The sequence below is a fragment of the Oryctolagus cuniculus genome, chromosome 1 (assembly GCF_051225735.1).
Source record: "Oryctolagus cuniculus isolate XC-2025 breed Fujian yellow rabbit chromosome 1, ASM5122573v1, whole genome shotgun sequence".
Lineage (NCBI taxonomy): Eukaryota > Metazoa > Chordata > Mammalia > Lagomorpha > Leporidae > Oryctolagus > Oryctolagus cuniculus.
Window position 1 is genome coordinate 116,639,780 of NC_142867.1, and position 12,036 is coordinate 116,651,815.

Sequence of the window (12,036 nt, forward strand, 5' to 3'; positions counted from 1 at the left end):
GAGGACTTGCTTTTGTTTGTTTGTTTCATAAATAGTAATGTTTCAAAAAATGTACAAACGCAAAGGGAAGAATATTTAACTGCTGAACAGGAGTAAAAACTGTTGAGATTTTGGTATATAATCTTCCATTTTTTGTATGTGTGTTCATAATTTTTAACTTTTTTGCCAAATAAAGTCATTCTCTCCCTACATGTAACCATCTTTTTCTTGGGCTCTTATTTTCCTGTGTCATTAAATGATTTGGTCAATCCTGTAAGAAAAAAAGCCATATATCTCTGTACACATCTGCCTGCATTATTTTTTTGTGTATGCACATATGTGTATATTATGTGTATTTAATAATTTATGCCTTTAAATGAGGTTATAAAATTAATTTATAATTGAGAAAGTTACAGACAAAACTTACTGGATTCTCATGTGTTCCCAGCATTGTTTAGAGAGCTTTCCTTTTTTCTTTCTCTTTGTGTCTCTTTTGAAAAGTAAACTTATGCTTGTATTAAGAAATGCTTTTTCTTTATAAAGATTTATTTATGTATTTGAAAAGCTTAAATAAAAATAGACATTTATATAAATTAATTACTATGTCATATGTAAAAATTAGAATTAACTAACACCTTTATGTTCACACAACTTCAGCTAACTTTAATAAATAAGAATATTTTGTTCATAAAAATGCATACATCTTCAAAATTGTCAGTGTTAAATACAATACAGATGGACATAGAAAGACAAATATCAAATGTCTGCATCAGTATTGCTGTGAATATAGTTTTATCAAACTTCGTTTTATACCTTTGTCAAACCAGTGATTAAGAATGTTGTTCTACTCTAGTTTTAGTTATTTGCAATTACTTTAAAATTCACTGTATAATGGTGAAATGGCCTTCTTTCCATCAGATTACTGTTTTTAGTCCTTGTCTATATACCCACTAAACTAGAGTCTGTTTTCTATTTGTTGATATCTTTGGTGAAACATTAAGTGTTTGACTGCAATATAAATTAAAAATATATTATCTCAAAAGCCAAAGAAAGAAAGAGAGGCAGAGAAGGGCAGGAAGGGAGCAAATATGATTATATTCATAGAATTTTATCTATGAACTGTGCTGCATCTGTTAAAAATAAAAAAATTAAAAATTAAAAATAAGTGATAATTTATTTCATATAAGAAAAGAATGGAATTTGTGATGGTAACTGCAAATCTTCATTACATCATTTTACTTAAAAATAATGTTGAAATATTGCATCAGTAAAACAATATTTCTAAAAAAAATACAGGCTACTTTTACTCTACCATGAAGTTACTACTCCAAGAAATCGGCATTATCTATGTTACATTTGTCAACAAGAAAAATAAGCAAAGAAGACAGCTAGTTTTGTTCAATGTTATATGAGGAGTCTTCAACAAATTCACAGAAGTGCATATTATTAAAAAATACTACATGTGGGTATCAAAAATTTTTACACTTAAAATAAATTCTTACTAACTTTTATAATATATCCAAGCAGGATGCGACATCTGTTTGACAAGAATACCTTTCAGAGCAACATGAATTCTGCTAAAATTGAAAAAATAACAAACATCAAATTTACAATAGAGGTCAGGTGAACAATGGTAAAATCACATATACTTTTTGAAAAGTTTATTAGTACAATGTCCTCAAGGAAATCAGTGGTTTACAAATGGACAACTCATGTGAAAAAGAGATAAGACAATGCTTACTATAGAGAACACAGCAGCAGGCCATCCACAATTTGTCAGGTTGAAATTAATGTTCTCCAGGCACTAATTGAGGATTGATGATTACCAGTAATAATGTTTGGAATGAAATTGGCAATTTGACAGTTGATTTTTTACAGCCCTTTTCTCTACTGTTGAGGAACAGTGTTTTCTCCTCATAATATTTGTTGAACTCTTTACATAGCATAGTGTTAATCTTACGAGTATAAAGTAAACTGAAAATAGATCTTTGTAAAAACTAAGAGTAGGAATAGAAGAGAGAGGAGGAAGAGTGGGAGAGTGGGCGGGAGGGAGGGTAGCGTGAGAAGAACCACTATGTTCCTAAATCTGTATACATGAAATGCATGAAATTTGTATGCTTCATATAAAATTTCTTAAAAAATGATAAAATTAAATTTGGGTGTTAGCAATAGCATTTTCCAAAACCTGAAATGATACATCAATCCCTTCTAACTGAACTGAGGAAACTAGGAAAAATAAATGAATTGGCATTTTTTAAAAAAGGAAACAACAGCCGTCATCATCAATGTTTCAATTGGTTCAGCTTCCATAATTCTGACTGAAAAAGTTGATTAACTTTCCCTTGATGAGTTCCAAAACTGTTCCAGATAAGCTGCGGAAAAGAGCAGTTTTTACTGGAAATTGTCAGCATGTGGAATCAAGATCCTGGAGAATTTTTTTTTCCAAATAATTAGAGTAGGAAATAAAGCATGACTTTACCAGTGTTGTCCTGAAGATAAAGTGCAGTCTTTTTTTTTTTTTTCTTTTCTTTTCTTTTTTTCTTTTTTTTTTTTTTTTTTTTTTTGACAGGCAGAGTTAGTAAGAGAGAGACAAACAGAGAGAAAGGTCTTCCTTTGCGGTTAGTTCACCCCCCAAATGGCCGTTATGGCCGGCGCGCGGTGCTGATCGGAAGCCAGGAGCCAGGTGCTTCTTCCTGGTCTCCCATGCAGATGCAGGGCCCAAGGACCTGGGCCATCCTCCACTTGCCTTCCCCAGGCCACAGCAGAGAGCTGGACTGGAAGAGGAGCAACCGGGACAGGATCCGGCGCCGGACGGGGACTAGAACCCGGTGTGCCGGTGCCGCAGGCGGAGGATTAGCTGTGGCGCCGGCCAAATGCAGTCTTTATGATGACTAGTGAGATGTGGGAGTGGTACAAACCAAAACAGGTTGGTCAAGAGTAAATGACGATGTTTTCTTGGAATACTCCAGGCGTTTTGCTTGATTTCTGGAGGCTCAAGGAGTGGTAACATCAGCTGGTTTTAAAGACTTCTTGAGAAAGTTAGCCAAAGGTTGGCAGAAAGATGCACAGAGAAACTGCACTGGAGAGTCCTTCACCACGACAGTGTTCCTCCTCCTTTGTGGCCCCAAATGAGAGCAAGGAGAAATCATTAGGCATCCCCCTATGGTCTTTAATTGGCTCATTCTGACTTCTTTTTGTTTCTGAATCTTAAAAAAAAAAAATCTTAAACACACCCTCTTTTCTTCATTTAATAATATAAACAGGATAGAATTCACATAATTAAATTCCCAGGGGTCTCAATTCTTTCAGAAAGGACTAAACGACAGATATATCATCAGTTAGAAAAGTGTTTTTAATTGCATGAAGCTTATGCTGAAAGATAAAGTTTCTATTTTTAAAATTTTGGCCTTTTAATTTCATTTCACATGAACTGCTTTAAATCTATTTGTATTATCAACTTCTTAACTAAATGTCAAAGTTTAAAATTATGTGGGGGTTCCCCATCATAGCTCCATTTATTTGAATTATGAGGACAAGTTTAATAAAAGTAGATTTATTTTGTTTAATACAACCTTATTATTGTTGCAAAAAAAGGAGTGACTATAAAAACATTGTGTTTCAGTAGAAAACCAGAGTGTACTTAGTACCAATGACTAGTCTGCTCATTGTTTTTGAGGCTTTGTTGTCTACCCGTAAGTTGGATTGAGTTCTGAATTCCTCTAGTTTCACCATGAACTAACACTTCCATTTTCTCATACACTGAAGTTGAAACTGGATGAGTATATATAAACTTGAGAGAAATCACTGCCACAAATCATGCCTATGACTGTGTGTGTGTGTGTGTGTGTGTGTGGTTCATTCAGAGGGTTCACCAAGAACACCCGATGACATAACAAAGACACTCAAACCCTCTAGCAGTATCTGAGATATGGTCCTGTCTTTTAATTAATTTGTAAATGTACATTTTCCATGGCACAAACAGATAAAGGTTAGGTAAGGGAAAAACTTTTAGTAAACACCAAATATAAGAGATGCAAGACAGTGTCTCAGCAAAAGAAAAGACCCATTCATGATTGATGATAGAGAGAGAGATGATGATTAGATAATTAGATGGATACATAGATAGGTAGATAGACTCTATCTATCAAATGAGAAATGGCAATTGTTATCTTAGCACCTGCTCTACTTTAGCTGATTCCATGACTGGACCTGTATTTGTACCTGCTGGGGATATCTGACTCATATCCTAGCAGACTACAGGCTTTGTAGTGGCAATGGGAATCAGATTAAACCATGGGAATTAATGATGACTGAATATACCCGGTTACTAGATAAAATCTCCAGGGATTCACATCCCTGATAGTACTTTCATTTCCATCTCTCTTCAATAAAAATGTGGAAAAAAGTTTTATAATTTTTAGTTTTATATGCATTACATTAACTGTTTCATTAGATGAATCATATCTCTTCCACAGAACCCATTGAAGTTTTAGGAAACCATGAACTTTTCCACTAGGAAAAAGAATCATGGAAGAAAGGAAAGAAGGAAGAAAATAAGGAAGGAAGGAAGGGAGGAAAGAAGGGAGGGAGGAAGGAAAGAAAGAAGAAAGGAAGGAAGGGAGGGGGGAGAGAGGGAGGGAGGAAAGTAAGAAGTAATTTAGGAAATTTGTGAACAAAATAGCCACCATCCTATTACTTTCCATTTTTCATTGACAGTCCAATAATTCCAAATGAGTTATTGTGGGTAAACAGAAACTTATTATTAATAATTCACCTCAGACCCCACTTTTGCGAACAACAAGGCACCTGTCACTGGATCAAGAATACCTAGGCTTAGCCTTGCTATGTATAATCAGAAAGCTTTGATGAGTGATTAGTGGAGAACCCAGTTGTTGCTGGAAAATCTCAATGATTAACCTGAATGTCTAGAATAAAGAAAAAAGAATTGCATGAGGCAGGCAAGGATGAAGCAAAGATGATGAAAATATAATGCAACTTTCCATACTAATTATATCATGACAAGAGATCTATTTTAAGAAATATATTGATCTTTCCAGTGGGACTTGTTTCCTGAGAAACACACGATGAGCTGAACAGGCTTCTCTCTTGAGGCTGTAGTCTGATCAGGGAATACGAGCTGAAAACAGTAGTATCTATGAGGGAATACAGATGACTTATCCAAATCTCTATCATGAATCTTGTAATAACTCTCTTCTCATAGAGTGACAGCTGCTGTCTGAATGGAGTCATTTAGGCAAGTGCTGAGGAGTAACTGGAAAGTGAGCTAAACTTGGGAATATCTGGGCTCCTCACTGTCTATCTTTAGGAAAGCCGCAATTGCCCTGAGATCCAATGTCCTTATTTGTAAAATGGGGTTAAGGAGAAGTACCTTACACAGTTTTTGATAATTTATTAAAGCAATATAAGTATGTATTGGAAAACTAGAGCAATGGCAAATGTTAGATGCTATTAGTTATGAATGAGTATTTGAAAATCAGAATTAGCAATGAACTTATTTTTCTTCATAACTCAATGGAACTCTTTCAAAGGCCATCTCTGGATGTGACATGGCTCTACTATTAATCAACTTTTACCTAGGTTAAGTAACTTGAATTCATTGAGACTATATTTTATATACACGAAAATTGGGAAATTTCTTATGGTAAGAATTGAAAGAGATAATACACAGAACCCTCAAACACAATTCCATTATATAGCAAATGCATGGTAAATGAGTGATAAAGAGAGAGAGAGAGAGAGAGAGAGAGAGGGAAAGACAGAGAGAGATGGTGATCTTCCATCTTCTGGTTCTCCCCCAAATGCCTACAACCACCAAGGTGCACTAGCAGGAAGTTGGATCAGAAACAGAGATGGGACTCAGTATGGGAAGTGGACACCTCCAGCTGGCGTTTAAACTCACTGCACCACAATATCTACCCCCAATGTTAGCCATAGTAAAACTGTGCTCCATGCACTATGACATCCCAACAGGTCATTCCTATCCTGCCAGGCCTTGTCTGAGCAACTCCTAGATCTCATCTTAGCATGTGTTTGTTTCCTCTCTTTAGGAATATCTCAACAATGGCCTGTACATTATAATACTTTTATAACTACTATAGGCATGTTCCTAATAGTTTTTGCTATAGGAGTTTGTTGAATTGCATCATTGGTTTAAAGCTCCAGTTTTATTGTACCAGGACAGTTTCATTGAAAACTTTCATGTTATAAACATAATCAAGTAATTCCAGAATTATAAAGAATTTAAGTGACTCAAGTTTTTATTTATATTGAGACTATCTTTAATGGTATACCTGAAAGATGCTTCTTTTCATGTCTTCATGAACACAGTACTTCCTTGACAAGGAAAAAATTACATCTTAAGGTTGCTAAATTCATTTTAAAACACATTTTAAAATCACTAAACTGTTCCTTTCCACTATGAAAACAAATCTGTGTTTCATCTTGTCTGCACATGATCCCAGTCTCTGCCTGGAACAATTCCTATCAAGTCTACCTACCAGTCCTGTGGACACATCACATCACATCTCTCCTTTCTTTAAGTGAAAAACCCAAATCTTGGGGCAGGTATTTACCTATTAATTAGAATGTCTGTGTCCCATAACACAGTACCTGGATTCAATATCTGCCTCTTGCATCTGACTCCAGTTTCCCACTAATGCAGACCCTGGAGACAGTAGTGATGACTTAAGTAATTGGATTCTTGCCACCCATGTGGGAAGCCTAGAGTGAGTTCCTAGATGCTAGCTTCAGTCTTGTCTAGCCTGGCTATCATAGACATTTTGGGGGGTGAATCAGCAGACGGGAGTTCCCTCTCTATCTCAATCTATCTCAAATAAACAAACACCCAAATCTCTGGAACATATCATAGCACTGTAGTGAAAAAAATTGGCTTGATGCAAAGGGTCTCAGCTTAGTTACTTTCTAATTGTCTAATATTTAAGTTATCTAATATGTTTTAAGTTTCTTTGACAGATAATACCACTACTTCATAAAACTTCCTTAGATGTTTAAGTGTAATTTTTAATTAAAATTTTAACATGAGCACTTATCATGTGGTAAATTCTCACACTGAATTAACAGTATTAGTTATTTAGTCAATCATTCTTTTTAGAAGGGTCGCAGATTCTTTATATATACTGGTCATTTATGAACATTTCATTATGTAAATGTCCCTCTCTAGGAATAATGACCTATGGACATATAATGATAGTAGATGCATAATAAATAATTAGTAAGTAAGTAGTTTTTCATCATGAAAAGTGATGGTTATTAGATTCTCAGGGAACTATATAGTCACATGGGTTGCAGATAATTTGAAAAGCATTGAGACCAATGACATCACAAGCAAAAGCTTGAATGCCTTAAAGGAAAGCAAAATAAACAAAAAGATAGCTTTGAGCCTATTCTACCAGGCACACAATCTAGGACGAGCATACCTTTCTGATGATATCATTACTATTATTTCATAATTGCATAATGAATAAAGTTGACAAACTAATTGCTCCCTCAGAGCTATCACTGAACTCTATGTAGGGCTTAAAGAGATCTGAAATAAAAGAACTCCTAAGAGAAATCCATAGAGAGTGAGTACGTGCAGGTCTCCTCTGTACAAGCCCTACACGACTCAGTTCTAGGAAGAGCTCCTCTGGATGGAACACACTATGTCTGCTCAGAAACAATCAATGTGAAGTCCGGTTCCTTTGGAAAACATGGTCATGTTCCCTGAAGGATGGTGTGAGTATTCCAAGTTTTGCCTGGGCCTCTCTGTTAGCCTCTGCCCCAGAGTATTTCAAACAATATGTATGCACTAAATGAAGTAAGTGTGTGTGTATTGTTATTACTGTTTGATTAATGAGTGGACGAGATTTCTGTGTATTCTAGGTGCCATATGGTGCTCGTCAGCTGTGTAACCTGACTTGCTAGTAAAGTTCTTCGCCTTTCTTCTACATGGGTAATTATAGTTCTTGCTTCCTCACAGTCCCATGAATTTGATGCTTTCCTTACTGCTACTATTTCTTTTGATTAATATTTCAGAGTTGCCATAAGTCCCAGAATAATCAGCAGCATCACTTCATAGTTGGGGATCATAGACTGTGAAAGTCTAGTCTATTCAACAATATTATTTAAGAAAACATTCATTTGGCATTAATTGCAGAAAATCAATATTAAAGGAAGGTGCTTAAAGAACTACATTGTAGATATATAAAATAAAGAAAACATTAAACCTGCGATTATAATGTAAATTGAAATTATATTATTGCAAAAATCAGGATTCTTATTAAGCGTTCTAATTTTTACACATTTTTGTCTTATTTTTCAGAAGGAAATGAACAGTGGGAGCTTGTCATTTAAAGACAGCATGGCAGTTCAAACATAAATGCACTCAAAGAGAATAAAATTATGGTAAAAAAATAAACTACCAGCTTGAGAACATTTTCAGTGTGTTCCTGATCTTTTCATAGAGGACAACCACCTATATTTGCAAAACATTCCTTCCAGGAGCTGGAGAGACTGGGCCTCTAAAATAGGCTTTTCTTACGACCTGATACAGTTATAGAGATTTTTCTTTTCCAGACATATGAGCAGGTTGGTGCTTGTTAAAAAATAGCCAAAGTATTTGTCAGCATAAAGCGTGACAATTTGATGTTGAGTTCCTACTTTGTGTCTTGGGTTCCTTTTAAGGACTGATTTTCTCACAGCTATGAGGAATATCTCCATGGTGGCAGAGTTTATCCTGCTGGGCATCCCACACACAGAGGGTCTGGAGACCATGCTGTTTGTCCTGTTTTTGTCCTTCTACATCTTCACCCTTCTGGGGAACTTGCTCATCCTACTAGCAATTGTTTCCTCCACTCGGCTTCACACTCCTATGTACTTCTTCCTGTGCAAGTTGTCCGTTTTTGATATATTTTTCCCTTCTGTGAGTTCCCCCAAGATGTTGTTCTACCTCTCAGGGAACAGCCGCACAATCTCCTATGCAGGCTGTGTGTCCCAGCTCTTCTTCTACCATTTCCTGGGCTGCACTGAGTGTTTCCTGTACACAGTGATGGCCTACGACCGCTTTGTTGCCATATGTTACCCTCTGCGATACACGATTATCATGAGTCACAGAGTGTGTGCCATCCTGGCCACTGGGACCTCATTGTTTGGCTGTGTTCAGGCCACCTTTCTAACCACTCTCACCTTCCAATTGCCCTACTGTGGCCCCAATGATGTGGACTATTACTTCTGTGATATCCCAGTGATGCTGAAGCTGGCTTGTGCAGATACCTCATCCCTGGAGATGGTGGGGTTCATCAGCGTGGGCCTCATGCCCCTTAGCTGCTTCCTTCTCATCCTCACCTCCTACAGTCGCATTGTCTTCTCCATCCTGAAGATCCGCTCTGCAGAGGGCCGACGCCGTGCCTTCTCCACCTGCAGTGCCCACCTCACGGCTATCCTGCTTTTCTACATGCCAGTGGTCCTCATCTACCTAAGGCCAACACCAAGCCCCTCGCTGGATGCAACCGTTCAGGTTCTGAATAACCTGGTGACCCCCATGCTGAACCCCTTGATCTACAGCCTTAGGAATAAGGAGGTGAAATCATCACTAAGGCAGGTCCTGCATCAGCTGGGCTTTCTTCCTGAGAAGTTGTAAAGAGAGACCAACCACACCTCATAGCTTGTGTGGCATTTTTATTTGGTTCTCAAAGATATTTTTGAATTTGAGCACCCAGATATTATTACCTCTATTTGTAGGGACCAAGATGGAAGAGTAAAAGTAACTTGTCCAAGGATGCACACCATGAAGAGCAAGACTCTAGGACTGCTTTTCTGGCTCCGGGACTTGTGTTCTTTGTGCATATTATAATATTCATGTGGGAAGGAGGGAACTCTTCCCAGCATGCAAAACAACCCAGAGCTTCTGCTTCTCAATCTTTATTTTCTGCATCCTCCTTCATCTCCTTCAAGCCTTCTTTTCCCTCTTGTACTGGCCCTTTTTCTGCTTGGTTATAGTGATGCACCTCAGATACTCACATTGGATTAAGCTCCTGTTATATGGATACGAAAATTGTTGAAAAAGCACCAGCGGTACTTCTTTGTGGCTCCCAAGAGCATACAATTACTTCTGAATTTTACATAAATTGTATAAACAGGAAGACTTCTGGCTCAGGCAGGAGGCAGGTGTCTTAGGAGTGAGGCCAAAATACCATGGTTCATTGTGACTTACTAACCTTGCCTGTGAGTATTAGTCCTGGAATCAGGCCCTGAGAGAGAGCAGAAAGGTGAACTCATGGAAGGGTAACTGTGCTGTGATTTCGTGTTAGAAAACTGGACTGTTTTCTTTTTCTTGCTCAGTACAACCAGGAGGCAATGAGGGATGAGTCCAAGCTGTTGTTTTGGTCTTTGGCTTCTCTGTTTACTGAAATCATTTGATTTGGCCTCATGTTCCTACATTTGCTTATTTCCTGGATAAAATGCTTAGAATGGGAACTGTGCTATGCAGTGAATTACTGTGTTCATGACTGAGTGCATTCAGAATCCTTCTCACACCTGAGAAACATGGCTGCTGTGAGGTTTCTTCCCACAGGGATGCAGAGAGGACGGGACAAAGGGGAGAGGGTGATGGAAGAAGAAGTCAGAGGTCAAGGGCGATGTTTTCCTCCTGAGCTCACCTTTCAGACTCACAGCAGCCAAGGAACATGTTGGACCCAACCAGCAGTGCTGTGTCTGTGGCTACAACCAGTGGGGTGAGCCAGTACACTCTCCAGGAAGAGAGACAGGCTTTTTTTCCCCTTAAGCTCCTAAAACACCCTCAGTGCTATTTTTCAGCAAGTAAGAGCCTAAACAGGAAGCTGCAAATATATCTCAAATTACATCATTTAGTGTATGCCAAGCTCTTTTCAAGCCTCTCCGGGTCCTCTTTCAATTTCCTGCTTATAGCTGCTCAGAACAGAAACACAACAATTGCTGAGAATAAAATATAGAATCAGATTCCTTTTTCTTTTAACATTTATTAATAATAATTGTGATTCTCTCTCTCTCTCTCTCTGTGTGTGTGTGTGTGTTTAACATAAACACATTGCATCTGATCAAGGTAAGTTAATATTTCCCCTTCTTTGAAATTATGTTAGGATTAGAGGTTTAGAAATTCTTTCTACTTCTTTCTTCTATTTGTTTATACAATATCTTCTAGGATGTTGTGAACTACAATCTCCCCCATAATCCTCTGATCCAACTCTGATTTAGTACATATTGTCCAACTTCCTTCTGTCTACTCCTGCCAACCTCTAGTAAGCACCATTCTGTGTTCAAACTGAGTTTTTAGCTCCACAAATGAGGAGAATATACAGTATTTCTCTCAGTGTCTGGCTTACTTCATTTAACATGATGTCATCCAGTTTCACCCATCTTGCTGCAAAGGACAAGATTACATTATTCTTTCATTTTCACTTATTTAGATGTCATCGGACGAATACCTTGTTTTGCTTTGGCTGAGGAAGATATGATCTCCCCCACCCCCGAAGGAAAATGAGCCCTCCTGAAGGAAATCAGAGTCCGCTGGAGAAATAAACAGACACTGCACTAACTGGAATGTCCCATGATTCATCCTATGACCACAGAGTTCAGTTTCCTGGGGCAGAAGAAAGACATAATAGAAGGGGTGGTGAAGGGATTGCTCTACTTGATTTTTAGAGATGAAGAATGGCTGAGCAATATTTTCCTGAGAGAGGCAACATACTTCTCAAATTGTTTTGAAATGTATAGAGTGGGCTGGCGCTGCGGCTCACTTGGCTAATCCTCCACCTGCAGTGCCAGCACCCCCGGTTCTAGTACCGGTAGGGGCACCAGATTCTATCCCGGTTGCCCCTCTTCCAGGCCAGCTCTCTGCTATGGCCCGGGAGTGCAGTGGAGGATGGCCCAGGTCCTTGGGCCCTGCACCCGCATGGGAGACCAGGAGAAGCACCTGGCTCCTGGCTTCGGATCAGCGCGGTGCACCGGTTGTAGTGCGCCAGTCACAGTGGCCATTGGAGGGTGAACCAATGGAAAAAGGAA

The 12,036-nt window shown here is 38.2% G+C and overlaps 1 protein-coding gene across 1 annotated transcript; it reads left to right on the forward strand.

Moving 5' to 3' along the window:
* The first annotated feature begins 8,701 nt into the window (after positions 1-8,701).
* On the forward strand, positions 8,702-9,637 carry LOC100339693 (olfactory receptor 10D1B). Its single transcript, XM_089304136.1, has one exon. It carries the CDS (start codon positions 8,702-8,704, stop codon positions 9,635-9,637), a length of 936 nt encoding a protein of 311 aa, XP_089160262.1.
* Positions 9,638-12,036: the final 2,399 nt, after the last annotated feature.